Source organism: Pseudomyrmex gracilis, unplaced genomic scaffold (genome assembly GCF_002006095.1).
Source record: "Pseudomyrmex gracilis isolate BER0280 unplaced genomic scaffold, ASM200609v1 scaffold_43, whole genome shotgun sequence".
Taxonomy (NCBI): domain Eukaryota; kingdom Metazoa; phylum Arthropoda; class Insecta; order Hymenoptera; family Formicidae; genus Pseudomyrmex; species Pseudomyrmex gracilis.
The window spans coordinates 332,339-349,475 of record NW_018020627.1 but is presented as its reverse complement, the minus strand read 5'-3'; the positions used below and the strand labels follow the sequence as shown (position 1 = coordinate 349,475).

The window sequence follows — 17,137 nt, the reverse complement described above, 5'->3', positions numbered from 1 at the left end:
ACAAGCGACGCAAGTTTCTGAAGTCGTGTATTTGTGAGAAATTCGAAAAATATTCGAAATAATATATTTACAAAAAAAAAAAAAAAAAAAAAAAACTCTCGAAGAGCATAGCGAGGAAACAATTCGTCGTGTACGAGAGAGTCGAGATGTCTTTGGGAATGACTTCGCAAAGAAGAACACGATGATGACAATGATGCAAAAATAATGATGACGATAATACAACGATGTCACTTAAACTCGCTTGCAAATGACAAATTGCAATGAATTTAAAACACAATGCTAAAGTTTCGTTACAAAATATGTGGAAGAGTTAGTGGTAGGTGATAATTTTTGAGTCTCGAGAACTCTCTCTTCACGTAGCACTGTGTAAAACGCAGTTTAAACAACGCATCATTGATTCAGAATCAACAGCGATGATTTATATATATGTACATATTATATGTTACATATATGAATTATATATGTATGTAAATGTGCGCGCGTGTACGTGTGTTCTATATGCATGTATTTCTATATAAATCATTTGCTGCCGCTTTAAGAGTAAAAAACAAAAAATTTCACTATAATTGCAATTTCATCACGCAACTTTTTCACAATTTTTTCCCCTCCATCTTTCTCTCGTCAATCATTCACTCGCTTACTCTTTTACGTTCTCTCCGTTTATGCGAATATCTAGTTCTTACACTAGACAGTTACTGTGAGCTAAGAATGAGAGAATTATTTAATAGGAACTTTTTTTTATATTGCTTAAGTCTAAAAGAAAAAAATATATATATATATACGTATATACATATATTATGCTACAGTATTGACTATACTATATATTTATCTCGGAATTTCTATATCTATAAATAGTCAGGAGAAGAGTATACTTTGACGGAAGTATACTTTATTTCGGCGATTTTTTTTTTTATATAAACAACAGCAACGATCCGTTCTAGTTATCACACTCGTTAATTATTAGACGCGATTGTCAATCAGTTTTACAAGTCCGATTGGAACACAATCTTCGCAATACACAAAGGATAACACAAAGGAAACGTGCAAACATGTGTCTATTAAAAAACGACATAACGTTCGCAAGGTCGAAATCCTTTGGTTAGAGAAAATGTCATAAAGAGGACGCAGTTCAATCATAATAACAATCGTCTCCAATGAAAAAACACAAGTTACGCCATGTAAAAAAACGTTACAAAATTCATACTCATCAATAAACTTGACGATGTAACGTGTATAAATAAATTTTCTAATATAAACGCAATATAAAAGATAAAGAAAACAAAAAATATATATCTTTTTTCATAAAATAAGTTTTTCGGAGAACAAACAATTATTGTTCGATAGTTTCATGCTTATTTTTTTTGTACTACGAAATATTTTTCAGCAGAGATTCTCAAGATTATAATCTACTGAAAATGAAAAAAAGAAAATAAACATGTTGCTTGATTAAAAGCAAAAGTGTAAATTTCGAACTTGCGTTATAAAAAAGTCGTTAATTGTCGTTTGTTTAAGAAATATTGTCCAAGAGATCAGCCAAACACTCACCGGCCGTGGTACTGGCTGTGCTGGTCGCAGTGCCGGTGGGATGTTGTTGTAGCTGTGACTGGACTAATGACATTGCCGTGGGATGGAGAAACACAGATCCGTACATCATGTTTTCGTCCGATTGTTGTTGTTGCTGGCTGACTTGTTGACCGGCCGCGGCGGCGACCACTGACGAATTACCGATACTTGGCACGCCAGTAGTGCCGCTGCCGCTGCTCACGATTGGCGCTCCGGGGGTCGGAGGCACCAAACTGCCCTCTTCAACGGCAATGCGTACGGATTCGATGTGCCGCCGTGAGAACACGTGTTCCTGCAACGGTGTCTTAGCCGAGTAGCGCACAGAGCATAGTCTGCACTCGTCTGGTCCGGTTGGTCCGCGATGTGGTTGAACGGCAGAGCCCTCAGCCGGCAAACCCGCCGCTAACCTAGCCTTCTTTTCCTTGGCACGGGCATTCTGGAACCACACCTGCAACTCGGCTTCATTAGTCTTCGTAAACTTGAGCTGAACTCAGACGGTCGTACGGCAACTAAAGGCTCGTTATGCTTATGCACGAGGATCATCGATGCTCACCTGGACCACTCGTTTCGGTAGACCAATCTCACGGCCCAGCATCTCACACTCGGCCATCGTTGGTGTTTTGTAGTCCGAGAAGAGCGACTTCATCACCTTCACCTGGGTGGCTGACATTTGCGTGCGATATCGTTTACCGCCCGATTGGCCGGTATTGCTGCTGGACTGCGTGCCAGTTACAGGTGGTCCTGGGGTGTTTCCAATATTTCCGCTGGCAGGTCCTTGTCTCGTACTTTGAGTGCTTGAGGCCGGACTCGCCGGGCCACTCTCGTCATCCAGAAATTCCGTGGTCTCGCTCATACTATCGTCGTCGCAGATACTTCGTTCGGATAAGTCGGTCAGAAGTCCGCAGTCGCTACTTGGGCGGGGAGGACCACCGTGTTGTTCTTCGAGAAGATTGCTCAAACCGCCCAGACTCAGTTTCACTGATCGGCTAAGATCGACCGGCTTGCTCAGATCTAACGGCGATTCGCCGCTGTTGCTACCGGTCTGATGATTCGCCGTTTCCTGTTTTCCATTGCTTGTTTGTGACAGTTCGGTAAAATATCGTCTCATCTCGTCGTAGTATTTGGATTTCAATGCCTCCATATCGGGAAACACTGAAGGAATATGAGGAGTGCTCGAGTTGGAAGGAGCGGATTCCATCGAGAGCTCTTCGTCCGGGATATTATCAATATTCACCTCGCCTCGAGCCACTTGATCGGAGTGCTTGCTGCTCAGATGAGATTCCAGAGCGGATTTCACTTTGAATAACGCCGGGCAGAACGGACAACGCTTGTTAATTACTTGGCTGTGAGCGCGGAATTGGCCTTTGCGCTCGCGAGCGCGTGTATTCTGAAACCACACTTGCACCACGCGCTTCTTCAAACCGACCTCGCGAGCTATCGTCTCCAGCATCTTCCTCGATGGATTGGATTCGACCTGATACTTGTTGTAAAGATATTCTAACTGTTCCGGTAATATAGTAGTTCGCAATCGTTTGTCCTTCGGTTGCTCGCTGTGTTCCGAGTTCGAACGATTGTCGCTACCTGCGCCTTCTTCAATTTCCTCGTACTTTCGTTTCTGTATCATAGCGATGAGCGGATGCTGCGGAGGATCTGACGTGATAGGAGAGGTGAGCGCTTGTTGTTGCAAAATTCCGAAAGGTGAATCAGGCGGGTAAGCTGGCGGGAACAGGGACGGGTTCATGATATGTACTAGCTGATGCTCGCGCCAAAGCTCAAATCTTCCGAACATTAAGTTGCATTTGTCGCACTGAAAGCTACCTTCTTTCGATTCTGTTTGCGACTGTTGTTGCTGTTGCACCTGCTGTATCTGCGTTGAATGGGAATGCAGTACCTGAGGCGGAGTCTGCTGCTGATGCTGATGCGGCGGCGTAACCGTGCTCAACGGCTGTTGTAGCTGTAACTGCTCAGCGAGCGCGGGCGTGGTTGACGGATTATTGGTCACCGTGTTGCTTGTCGGAGTCGTTGTACTGCTGCTATTGCTGTCCTCGGAACTTAGAACCGCGGCAACCTGAGCCGCGGCCGCCTGGGCTTGCGCGCTTCTTTTGGCATCCTCCTCTTTAAAACAGTGAGTCTTCTGATGGCGTATAAGTTCGTAATATCTTTGAAATACGAGTAGGCACTTCTTGCATTGATAATTCAGTCCTGGTGTTCTTTGAAATCTACCGGATCCGTCATCGGTTTCGCGTCCGCCCGCTGTTACAGGTTCGGCAGCCGGTTGATTTTCGTAGACTTTCCGCGCTTTTTGCCTAGCATTTTGAAACCAAACGACAATCACTCGCGGGCTCAAACCAAGAAGTTTACTGAGATATTCTAAATCGTCGTCTTTCGGATACGCATTGTTCTCAAAAAATTCCTGAAGAACTTTTATCTGATAATCAGTAAACCTTGTTCGATTAGCTCGCTTTCCAGAGCTACCACCGGACGTGCTGCTACCATTGCTACTACCGCCGAAGGAATAATCTGTCGGTCCGCGACCTGGACTTAGAGATCTCTGTGGCGTGAGCGCCATAGCGGCAATCGCGCTTGGCACCACGCCACCCGTGCCCGGAGTGGGATTCGCAAAGTTTTGAGGAGCTAGTTTCGGTGGTAACATCGGAGTGCTCGGTGCGTTTGTAGTTGATGGCGGATGAGACGAAACGTCATGATGAATACCCGAAAACACCGAACTCATACTAAGCGCAGGCGAATGCGGTCGCGACTGCTGTCCGCCTGAACTACCGGGCGAGTGATGCTGCTGTTCTTCCTGATTTTGACCAATTTGAGAAAGTAACGTTTTGTCATTCGACTGCTCGGATTCCTGCTTATTATCACTAGCAGACTGCGACGCGCTAGTGTTCTGTGTGGATGGTGGAGGTGTAGGTTGTTTCGGGCTTTTGTCGTCAGAAGAACTACTACCGGACACGCTGGAATTTAACGGAATCACCTTCGCCTCACCGGTTTTTTCATACTCTTCCAGATTCAAGGTGGTGCTCGGCGGATTATTGAAGTTATAGGGACTGTCTTTGTTTCTTTGTCGTTCTTTGAATAACGTGTTTCTGAACCAGTGTTTGATTACTTTGGGAGGCAGACCGCTCTGAGCGGCCATGTCCAGAATTTGCTCTTCGCCGGGAGAATTATTAATGTCAAAGTGCGCTCGTAATATCTTTAACTGTTCATCCGTGATGCGAGTACGCGCCCGTTTCTGTGAAGCAGCTACGTTTGCCTGAAAGGTTCAACAAATTCGCACTCTTTTCTCGCTGATGTTCTATTTATGATTTATGCAATTGATTTTTCGATTTTTTATGTTTTTACATTCAGACGAATTTGGATCTTTGTGAAGCCAGAAAAAAATATTTTAAGTTTCAATTATTCTAACAAGTCAAACTAATAAGTTTTAATTTAATAATATTATGATATAAAAAAATATCGTTATTACTATTTTAAAAATAATATATTTTACTTTGCAGCGAGTTTGAAAATAAAGTAGTGTAATTTCAGTTCGAAATTTTGTCAAAAAAATTGTTTTACCGTAAAAAAAAAACAGTAAATAAGTAGGTAAATAAAACATAATAAATCTGATCATTCTATTTTATATTTACTCACAGCCGCTGCTGCTGCCTGCTGTTGCTGAAGAGCAAGATGTTGTTTGGCAAGAAGATCTGCCTGGTTGATAGGCGGATATCCAGCAGCTGCAGCACCATCGTACGGTGGTGGTGGTAGCATCATTGGCACTAGAGGTGGTTGCAGATTCATTGCCGCCAGAGCAGGTACATTTAATCCCAATGGTAATCCCATCATTCCCATCATGAGTCCCGGATATTGTTGCAGCTGTTGCTGCAATTGCGACGCTGCCATTGCATTCAAAGCAGCCTGCATTTCGGACATTTGCTGCGCCAAAGTAAGTTGAGCATGTTGTTGCTGCTGCTGTTGCTGCTGTTGTTGTTGCTGCTGCTGCTGTTGAAGTTCTTTGTGTTTGTATGTTTGAGATTGTTGCTGATTGTGAGACTGCGAATTGGTAGGCAGCATAGTCGGTGTCGTAGATTCTGTACTTGAAACAGGAGTGTTGGACAACGCCGGCGTAGTCGCCGGAGTGGTTGAAGTAGCTTCTGGTGTTGTACTACTGTTTCTGAGCATATTGTCGTCGTTCGCCTCTTTTTCGCGCGATTCTTTATCGGAGCTAAGATCTTGAGGTTGCCCGGCAGCTGGTGTGGAACTTCTTGGCGCTGTAGTGGTTGACGATGATGTCGCGGCGGTTACCACGACGCTTTTTTTTTCATACTCGCATTTGAACTGCTGCGCGTACTTCTCGAGAAATTCGCGCGGCACGAGATCGCGATGAACCTCTTCGCAGTGAGCTTTCAAGACCCAAACACTGCTAAACTCCTTATTGCAGTGCTGACAAGTGCTACGGGTAAGTTCTGGTATTACGTCGTCGTCTATGTGAGCCTCCTCGGCCTCTTCTTCTTTTACTTGTGCGGCTTGAGCAGCGAGAGCTTGTTTTTGTTGTTCTTGCTTTTGTTGTTCCTGTTGCGCCTGAAGAGCCGCGGCCGCTTCTTCTTCCTTACGCTGTCGTCTCTGATGATTTTCGTTGAACTGCATAACAAGATCGAAACCGAAGCTCTCCAACAGGTGTTTGTACATTTGCGAGCTCTTGTGTCGCGGTTGAGAAAGAATGTCCTGCGTGGTTTGCGACTGCTGCGTGGCTTGTTGTACGAGTTGTTGCGATCCTGGTGTTGTGGACGTGGGAGGAGGTGATTTTGCGGGGGTGACTGAGGACAACTGCTGCGAAGCGAGCTGTTGAAAAATCGCTAGCGGATTGAAACAATATAAATTCTGATGCGTCGACAGCTGCTCCTGACTGACAAACAGAGCGTTACAGCGTGAACAAGCGATCATTCCTCCCGCGTTGTTCGCGTTCGCGTTGCCAGGCGGACTGTTCGGGCTCGTTGGTGGCAGTTGCTCGATCAAAGATCCGAGATCCAATTGTCCACTGGCTGCGAGATCCTGCAGTTTACTGGCGCGCGTTTGATGAAGAACGCTTCTCATATGGATATCTAAAGTGCTGCCCTGGGTATAAGCGACCTTGCAGATGTTGCACTTGTACGGCTTCTTGTCCTGATCTTGTTGGGAATCAGGAGATTCGGTCGGGCTTGCCAGCGGTAGAACCGAGATCAACGTGTTGTTATTACCTTGCTCTTGCATCGCGCGTTTCAACTTGTGCAAGTGACTCACACTGTTGTAATGAACCAGAAGAATATTTTTTTGCGTAAAACTCTCCTTACAGACGTCGCACTTAAACGGTCGGTTGGGATCCAAGTACTTTTCCATCGGATAAGACATCTTCTCGCCTTTGCGATGCAACAAGGTCTTGTTGTGACCAGTGAGATAGCTCTGACGTGTAAAAGCTACTTTGCATCGATGACACTTAAATTTTCGAGTAGGATCGTTGTAATTGTCTTCGGCAACAGTTTGACTGTTCAGATAATCCTCTATCAGACGTTGATCCTTCGGTAACGATGAAGTCTCACTGGTGTCGCTCTCTTCCTCTTCGCCTCTGCCAGGATCATCTTCCGGATTTTGTTCGCTGGTTATGCCGCTTTGTCGTTTCAACGCGTCTTCCGTGATCGAGCTGAACAACGCGTGTGTCTGGAGCAGATTTTGCTTGTGCTGAACTAAATCGTCCTCGTGGAAATCGTGAGATGTCTCCAGGTGTTTTTGGAGCGCTTGAACTGAACGAAAAGATCGTCCGCACAAGTTGCATTTAGTCGCGTCTCTGATCGCGTGATACTGCGCGTGTTGCTGCAGCTTCTCCAAGGTTTTGAAGGCGAGACTGCATTGTCCGCATCGATATTTGTAAACGTGTTTCTCGCTAACCGCCAGAGAAGGCGCGGTGGCAGGATGTACTTCCCTGTGGTGTTGCTGAAGCGATTCTATGGTACAAACTCGGCCGCATATAGTACAGCTGGTAATCTGCTCGGTTTCGTCATTGCCACCCCGTTCGATTATCTCCTCATCCTGATGTTGTTTCGTCGTTGTCGTCGGCGACGTTGGAGTTGGCGTAGGAGCCGTTACAACCGGCGTCGAAGTGTTTCTCGGATTGTTGTTCAACCAATGACTCTGATCGACCAACAACAACAACCTCTGCAAACCGTCGGCGTTAACAGAGTGAATTTGCATTACATGCTTCTCCAGAGCGGGGCGTTCCTTAAAAGCGTCTTGGCACAACGGGCATAATAATTCTGGGGCTGGCTCCTCCTTGATCGTCTCGGTTTTCTCTTCTGAATTTTGTACGTGAGCCACTTGCAAATGTTGTCGTAACTCTTCTCGCGACGTTGGCTGATACGTGCAGTACAAGCATGAAATTTCTTCTTGATCGTTCTCGGGTTCCACTTCTGGTTCTGGGTCGTTGTCTGGTTCTTGTTTCACTTCGCTACCGCAATCGCTACCTTCTTCTCGACGTTCTAGAATCACACAAAGTAGAAATAAAAAAAAAAATTTTTTTAATCGCTTTGCACCTCAAATCCGAGTTTCCCGTCAGCAATACGTGACCAATAAAAAAATTAAAAAAATAAAACTAAAAATAAATAAAATAGTTTTTTAGAGAATTTCTCAACTTTAATCTTTAGAAAATAATTATCTCGAGATATAACAGTTTTGTATTTCAATAAGTTTTTCAAAATTATTTAATAAATAATAATTTAATAAATCATAATAATAATAAGATTATTTAAACCGAGATTTGTTATAACAAACGTCTGTTTTAGCCAAGCCAACGTGATGTTAAACTTCGACATTAAGTATTCAGAACCGGACGGGCGCGCAAGACGGTCATCTATTTCGCAGCGATTCGTTCTCCGAGACATTAACTCGAAACGCCATGGGAGAAAGTAAATTATAGATACTACCGGGTAGAACGCGCTACGCGAGAAACGTAAAGTTCGCGTTCAGTGTCACGTACGGCCGACTGTGTGTCGCCGATGAGAACGTTCTCTAGCAACGCTATTAAATTGATTAGGCATGTTCGCGTCCTCCCGCGCCTCTGCCGATCGATTCGCGGAAAAAGAAAAAAACCATTAGCGATGTAATTACACTTCGACCGATCTTTTCGGTGCGCTAATGCGCGGACAGAAGGATTTTACGTAAGCGAGCGCGCGCGTAACGCACGGTGTCACATACGTGTCATCGCGGAGAGAAAGTTTTTCCGGCGCGCGATGAGCGTTGTTTGAGAAGACGCGCGAAAAACGGCGAAACGCGCGTTGCAGATGCCTCGCGATACAATAAATATATATGTCAAAATTACAGATTGGCAATACCGAATTACCGATAGCAGTTTTTCAGCGAGAAGAAGCGAGACAAAGAGAAAAAGCGAGAAGAAAAGATATAAAGAAAAAAAAAAAAGGACCGCGGACATTGTCCGAAAGCACACACTTGCGCGGCGTCAGTTGCGACGTCGCGTCGCGGAGCAACGCGCGCTGCTGGTCTTCACCTCGCTTCTTCACGTATGTATTTATTATATGTAAGTACAGAGTTCGCCGATGTGTAATAACGCACGGCATATTGCGCGCGCGGTGGCGTCGGCACACGCCATGCGACCATATGCCGCTCTCGAAATTATCATTATTAATGACTAATTGCGAGACAAAATAAAATAATGAGAACGTCGAGTTCGCTCGAAGGTGTAGCTTGGTGAACTTTTGTCGCGCGAATTGAGAACCAATATATTCCCGATACAAAAGAGGGTTGAAAAATTAAAAAAAAGTAAAACAATCCTCGCACTTGTTGCAAAATTAATGTTTCAAACAGTGTGTATTGATGTGTTTCAAGAGAACGTGTTAACACATCTCATGACAATGTAGTGTTATGTGATATCAGATTGTTTGTTTGTCTCACCGTTGTTGGTGCTCGTGGCATTAGGTGTCGTCGGCGTGGTCGGGCTGGATTGTTGCGTAGGCGGCACGTCGGGATCGCTCACCACGTGAAAAACGTCGCCGATGTCCGTGTGCGGGGTCTCGTTACCCTGAAGGTTGCTTCTTCTGTGCAGTTGATGCAACTGTTCCATCTGCAGATGGCGTATAGATCTCACGTGTTGCAGAAGCGGTAGTCGATGTCGGGCGTTGAATCCGCACAGAGCGCAGTGATACAATTTTCCGGGGGTTTGGATGTTGTTGCTCGCCTCGACGAGATGACGGAGCAGAAGAGCCGCCGCCTCGTGTCTGGGCGAAGTGGCGTGCATGGCGAGCTTATGAGCACTGTTGGTGTAATAATCGCACGCGTGGCAACGCAATTGCGCGGTACTCGTGGGCGAAGCCACGTATTTGAGTTTCCACTCGTTGCACGGACCACCCTCCTTCACGTGGTTCACGTGCTGCAGACGTTGCAAATGCTTGTCAGTCTTGCAGTGCAGTTGAAAATTCGCTTTTAGGTTGGTTTTGTAGGAACACAGTTTGCAGATGAAGTGGGCGTTCAACACCGTAAGTATCTCACCCTCGCGATTTCTCGTTCTGTCGAGAGCCAAATGATGGCTCAAACTCTCCAACGAGTCTGTCGTGAAGTTGTTACAGACACAGCAGTGGTAGAGATGGGTCGGATCCTGGTCTGCTGGTTCCGGAGGAGGTTCCATACTGTCTGGCGAAAGACCAACGTCACCACCGAGATTACCCATCGCGCTCATGTTCGCCATGCCGCCCATGAGTTCTGGCGGAAGTTGGGGAGGTAATTGACCACCGGTCATCATTTGTATCAGTAGCGCTTGATTGTAAGCCATGTCAGCCAGTGCCGCTTCCGCGTGTTGAGGTTTGTCCAAGCCACCTAGATGAAGCAGTTGTTCAATCTGTTGTTGCGCCTGCTGATGATGATGCTGCGCTTGCTGATGCTGATGTGACAGCGCGGATAATGTTTGTATATGTTTGACGTTTTGCTGGAGCACAAGCATGTTGTGCGTGTGCTTTTCGCTCGTCATATGTATCCTTAAATTTCGCGCGACGTTTGTCTCGTAATTACAAACGTCGCATCGAAACGTAGGTTTCGGTTTACTTTGGTTACCTGTTTGCGCCGTCAAATGCGGACTGTGGTTCTGCTGATGATGCGGACTCCGCGTTGGCATTGGCGCGTCTTGAGACGAGGATGGATTACTAGCACCGGTACCACCTCCGCCACCCTGTTGCAATTCCTGCATATTGTTCAGATGTTTGTCACTCTGCATGTGAATGCTGAGGTTGCCCTTCGTCGTGGTTGAATAATTGCACACTTCGCATCTATACGGTTTGTAACCGCAGGTGTAAGTCTCGCCGCGCGCTAACCTCGGATGAGGCTGGCCCGCGATACAGTAGATGCATGAAGTCTCACTTTCCGGATGTTTCTCTTTCATGTGTATCTCGAGAGTTTCTTGATATTTATAGTGCCAGTTGCACTTGGGACATTTCAGGGTTTTGCATGAGTTTCGACTGTGAATGCCAGCGAGAGGACCGCCGGGACCGGCTAATCGACTGCTGGCTAATATGAGTTCACATTTCGGACATTCGACTCCACTCGGTCTACCTTGCATATGTTCCGGACAGACGCCTATCGTGGTGCCGGTGAGAAAATTTGGGGGAGCCTGAGTGAGCGCGGCGTACGAAGATGGAGATCCTTTCGTTGACGAGGTCGGAGGAGGGGAACTGTATATGGCATCAGGAGCTTTGGCCCAGGACGCGGCGCTCACTTGAGCCCCGGTCCATTGATGCTGCTGGTGATTATACGTGAGAGGATGATTTGAATGTGACGTGGGTGTGGATGGAGTACTCGGCGAAGGTCGCTGTTGCGACTGATGTTGCGCCGCTTGTTGCTGTTGAGGACTACTAGGTACGCCTGGTGTGCTTGCCGGTGTGCTCGTCGTCGTTGGCGTAGTTTCGTGATCGTTTGTATCGTTTGCATGTTGTTGGTTCTGATGACTCTGCGTCTGTACAGACTGCGGTCGCGCACTTGTGACAGGTTCCAGAAAACTAACGAGCGGCTGCTTTCCTCTACCCACAGCCTGTATGATGGCTGACGCCGTAGAATGAGAGAGTATCTGTCGTTCGTCTTCCATTAAAGTTAACTGATGCTCGCCCTGGGCATGCGCAACGAAACTTTTCGCATACCCGAAACTGAGCTTACATATGAAACACATTAGGATAGGTTTAACAGGAACGGACACAGCGGGAGGCGGTGGTGGTACTGTGGGCTTCGGAGGAGGCGGCTTCGAACCTTCCACGCTCCTGTAACTAATCACCCTGTAACTGTGCATTACGGGAAGATCTGGGGAAAACGGATCGTGCTGTTGAGTCGCCGAACGTTGTTGTTGTTGTTGCTGTTGTTGCTGTTGTTGCTGATACGCCTGATGCGCGTATAATCGCGATACAAAATACGCGCTCGCGATTTGAGGGAAAACTAAAGAATGAGGAACCGATACACCGCGACCATCTATAATACAACCGTCTGGGAGAACCGTGTCTTCGTCGCTAAACTCGTTTTCGCCTTCGATAATATAAGCCGATCCATCCGGATTGTAGACAATCTTACCGTCAAATTTTTCGACATCACCTTCCGTTGGACTCGGACTCGGGCTAGAACCCTGTTGTTGTTGTTGTTGTTCTTGCTGTGATTTGATCATTATAGTGGTCGTGGTTGTGCTTGTTGCCGTGGTGTCCGCGATGGGTGTAGGTGTTGGTATTGCATCGCGGGTGCAGGGTTCCGTGCCCGAAGGTGGACTAGCCGTGCGGGGGTGATGGGGCTGATGGAGTGCAGCCCCAGCCGCCGGGGGAGAACCACTCCCCCGGCCCCCCTCCTCCTCCGGGCTCATCTCCTGCTTCTGCTGCGTGTAGGTGGAATTTTGGAACGGACCGCCGTGTTGCTGCTGTCTTTGTAGTTGTTGTTGCTGATGATGATGAGCCGCCACCAGCTGCTGAAAGAGCTGATGCTCGATCGCGCTCGGTGTGTGTTGCTGCAGATGCGAGGGAGGAATATGATGCTGAAGGTGGTACGGGGGATGGGGCTCACTGGAGGGCATCACCCCAAACGTGAGGCGGGCGCCAGCCTCACATCACCTATGGCGCCTGCGCCTGCGTTCTTCGGACTCTCTCTTCGTCTTCTTCTTCCGCACGGGCTGGCTCGCTTTCTCGCCAATTGCTTTTCCGTTTTTTCTTTTTTTTTCCCAGCGAGAGACGGTTCGCTAGCAACCCCGACGCAAGCCCAGGTCGTACCTATAACAGCAAATAACAAAAACTGATTTTATAAGTGCACTTAATTATTTTTATACAATAATTTACAAAAAGATATTTTGTAAATTTAGTTTTTGTATTACAATAAATATTTTGTTGTTTTGACAATATTTGTAAATTGTCTGTAGATCGGAAATACTCCGGGACTGTTCTCGCGAGATGAGTCGCTCGTTAGCTCGCTCGCTCGCTCGCGAATGAATATTTCACACGGAATATTTAGAAATCGTCTGGTCGAATAATCCAGTCAAACAAGTCGGAGCGTATCCGAGGACGGCCGAAAGATAGCAGAAATACGCAGAACTGCGGCAAGCTGCGTGTGCAGAGGATTGCCCGGGAAAGACGAGGCAAGGATAGATACACAAAGACGCGGAGAACTGCCGGCAACACAACGGCTCGTTGTGTTCGGCTTACCTGAGTGAGCCCAGCTGTGTTTGCGATCGATCGGCCGGAGCTTATCTGTCGATGAAATATCAATGTTTCCGTTCGGGCAATAGTGAGAGTAAAAGACGCGAGGAGCACGGCGAAAACTCAATCGTCTGGCTATGAATACCCCCGCTTATAATATACCCTCAGATAGAAGATCCTTCGTCGCGTCCACGTATGTTTCTCTCTCCTTTTATCAATGTGAGCTTTTCGTCATATATATATATATATTTATATATAGTTAGTATGAAATAGAGCATTGTTCCCGTCCACACAAATAGTTACGTAACTCCGTTCACTGAATTAACTTCTTTCTGCGTGAATATATCGCGTGACGTTATCAAGTAGTGCAAACTTTCAACTACATTTTCGCGCAGATTCGACACTTCAGCAGCAATTGTCATTCCGCCGTACTTAGAGATTCACATCCTTTGTCGTCGTAAAATGTTTTAATTCGCTCTCAAGTAAGATTCAGAAAAAAATTCAAAATTTCAGTTTTTTAATTTTATAATTTTTTATTATTGTTTTTATTTATGTTTTTATTTCACCGTGGAACTTATTCGATTTTAATTTGAATAAATCGAATTACAAATCGAGAGCGGACGCGTTGCAATTTCGGGTTGGGGGGGAGGGAGGGGTGAGAGAGGAGAACTAACAAGCGCCGCGCGAAAAAGATTAAGCGCATTTTGCGCGCGGCGTTTCCTAAAACGAGGAGGTAGCGTCGGCCGCTTTGATTACCGCACGCGGGAGGATAACACGCACGCGGGAGCATAATCCACGTTTTCCACTGAAAACGTGCGCGATGATGCGAATTCCTGCCGGAAGCGAGAGAGAGAGAGAAGGGCAAGAGAGAGGAGCGGGACTCTAATAATCTAATCCCAATTACGCGCGGAATCGCGGTCTCGAATCAACGTCGTGAGGAAGAGGCCGGCCGCAAGCATTCACGGAATCTAACGGATTAAAGATGAGCCGAGTGGGTGTACTCGGATTTATGCTCGCCGGCTCGCGTGCGTGTGCACGGGGGTGTGGAACGGCGTGACGCGGATCCGCGCAGAGTATCCCATCCTGCGGAAGAAACCTGGAACGATCCCTCTCTCTCTCTCTCTCTCTCTCTCTCTCTATCTTATTCGATCGTCCTCCTCTTGCCCGCGGGGCAGTATCGCCGGACATTATGGCATATACGCGTATACGCGGCATTACCGTCGGGGGCTCCCTCCTTCCACCCTGTGCACCTCCTCCGCTCGCCTCCGTTACCTTCCCGTCATCTCTCTCGCCGCAGTTATAATTCCGCGGTGCAAACTCCATAATCTAGTCACCGTATCCCCCGGCATCTCTCTTTCTTCGAACGATACCGCTTTTATAATGCGTGAGGTATATACGCGATCGTTCCCTCTCGGATTATCCGTTCGATCGATACCGCCAATCCTAGGCGAATTCTTCGTGTCCGGTGTCCAATCACGCGCCGCTCAGAGACGTTTCGATAAAACGGTTGCCTCCTCGCAACACCGTTCGTTAAAGCGAAACGTTCGTTCGAGTAATATAATTGCGCGCCGAGGTTTGAAAGTGCTGAACGAGAGCAAAACGCATCTTTAGCGCATGTCTGCCGAGATGCACGTGGAAACTTACTTTGTGTTGACTGACTAATATCGTCAGTACGTGCGAACTAACGTTTTGCGTCTGATATCTCTGTAAAATTTTTGCTCGAATGTTTCAATATTAAAGAATGCCGCGCGCCATTTATGTTTATTCAACCTAATCTCTGAGACGGTTCGAGTTTTTCGTCGACGTGTTACATCGTGCGAACGACATTGATACGTTATCGGGAACCGGGCGTGTATGTGAGAAATAGTCTGGAAAACGAAGATAGCGCGACGCGGCAAGGTACGACGAAAAAACATCTGCCAATCTGACATCACCTGCCTCCTCGACTTGCCTATTTCTACTTCACAATTTAATTTCGACTAGGAAAGCCAGGAAGAATAAACGGGAGAATAAAACCAGCGGCGTCGACTTCACATCACAGACGTATGGCCGTCAAACGGCTTTGTTTTCGCAGGGTCCGGCCGTAATTAAACGATAGCATCTTAATTGTCTCCCGACCATTCTAACGTCGCCAATTCATGGCCACGCGATCGTTTCGAGGGTAGAGCATCAAGTTTCGACTGCTCTCCACAGTGCGTTGTCATGATTTGCGCGTTCGTCAAAACTGCGCACGAAAATAATCTCGTTTTTTTAAAACAATATTTTTTACAAACATTTTTTAGTAAACATTAAAATCGGTTGTTAAAAAAAAAAAACAAAAAAAACAAATTGTAGATGCAACGGCGTTTCAAGCAATTTATTATTTTTGAAAAGATGTAAAAAGTATTAAAAAAAAATAATAATAAAAATAAACCGAGAGAAACAATTCATCGAGGCGGAAGTAAAACTAAAAAACGAAACGCCGATCGATCTACAAGCGCGTAACAGCGGACGATACAAAGTCGGACATAATTACAACTTTGGAGAAAGTCGAGGAGACGATCACAGGTGGCTGATGAGTGTTCAATAGTGAAAAAGGGAAGCGCCATGACATAACGCGCGGCGGAAAGAAAGACGACGGAGAGAGCGGTGGGATCTACAACGAAGGTGGGGAAGGGACGAAGGGATGGGGTGAGGAACGATTCGGCGAAGGGAAGAGCGACCGCTCCGCGATGATGGGAGTTAAACGTTCGGCGAAGAAGAGCGACCGCGAAGTCGATGCACCGAGAACCCCCTTTTGTTTGTCGCGAACGTTTCGCCCGAACGTACATATATCCCTTTTGTATCCTGCGAAGATAGGAGGCATCCGTCCGAGTCCCTACGGGGCCCACATGGCGAAACCATTGGCCGCGTTTATTCGGCACGAAATACGCAAGATGCGTGCAATTATGGCCTCTCAATTATCTCGTACGCGTCTCGTTATTTATTGAATATATCGTGCCTGTTTATTTCTCAGGCGAGCTTGCGTGCCGCGGTAAGAGGAAGAAAACGGGTGTCCTCGAAGGGTAGGAAGAGGTTGAGGCGGTTCCTTTTCTGTCGGGCGAGTTTCGACACAGCTGAAACGTGCGGGACCCACATATTGTTCGTCGGTCACCCGAGCCGGGTGTAGCTTACGAAGAAAACCGGAAGCCGTCCGAAATTCCGCGTCGCGCGCAAAATCAAACCGCAAACTTTCGCGTGCTCCAAAAAAACAGAACGCGCGCAGAACAAACAGGGCGCATTACTCGAGACACCTCTACGTCCACTTGTCACACTCTTCAAACCGTAATAATAATAATAAAAAAATTTTAAATAAGAGAAAAAAATTAAAATAAGAGAAGATCAATGGAAGATTGATGTTAGTTTGTTATTTAATATTTATTAAATGTATTTACAAATTTTTTGCAACGCGCGTTTTGACGTAGGAATGAAGTCATTAAATTAACATTGCAAATTACATCAATAAATATTAAATAACACACCAACATCGATGTCTGGATTCTTATTGGCATTATTTTTAATTTTTTTAATTCGAAGCCAACCAATTCTCGATTAATAATGATTTTATCAATCATACAGTTAAGTGCAAAAAGTACTGAAAATAACGTATTTTAATACAAGATTAGAAACCATTGCTTGCAACCATTGCACTTTTAATTGCAATAACATCGTAAGAGAACGTAAAAAAAATAAAACAAAAATGTGTAAAGAGAATAATTGCCTAACACAGAACATAGTAACAAAAAGTTACAAATGACAATTTTTTGCGACACTTTGACGAGGAAAATATTCGAGATTTGTTCTTTCGAACGTGTTTCACGTCTTCTTCTTCTAGTTCCAAGAAAGATTATCAAAATGCGTCAAAATCGCGAGGA

At 46.1% G+C, this 17,137-nt stretch overlaps 1 protein-coding gene across 5 annotated transcripts in view; it reads right to left on the bottom strand.

The window, feature by feature from the left end:
• LOC109853107 (zinc finger homeobox protein 4) overlaps nucleotides 1–17,137 on the bottom strand; it is a 307,047-nt gene that overhangs the window by 70,849 nt on the left and 219,061 nt on the right. For all 5 annotated transcript variants that reach the window (XM_020424878.1, XM_020424879.1, XM_020424881.1 and 2 more), the window contains 4 exons: nucleotides 9,493–12,821; nucleotides 5,206–8,063; nucleotides 2,117–4,825; nucleotides 1,546–2,011 (listed from right to left, as the gene is read on the bottom strand). In XM_020424878.1, the coding sequence (XP_020280467.1) occupies nucleotides 1,546–2,011; nucleotides 2,117–4,825; nucleotides 5,206–8,063; nucleotides 9,493–12,628 (9,169 nt within the window). In that variant the 5' untranslated portion in view covers nucleotides 12,629–12,821. The remainder of the gene's footprint in view (nucleotides 1–1,545; nucleotides 2,012–2,116; nucleotides 4,826–5,205; nucleotides 8,064–9,492; nucleotides 12,822–17,137) is intronic.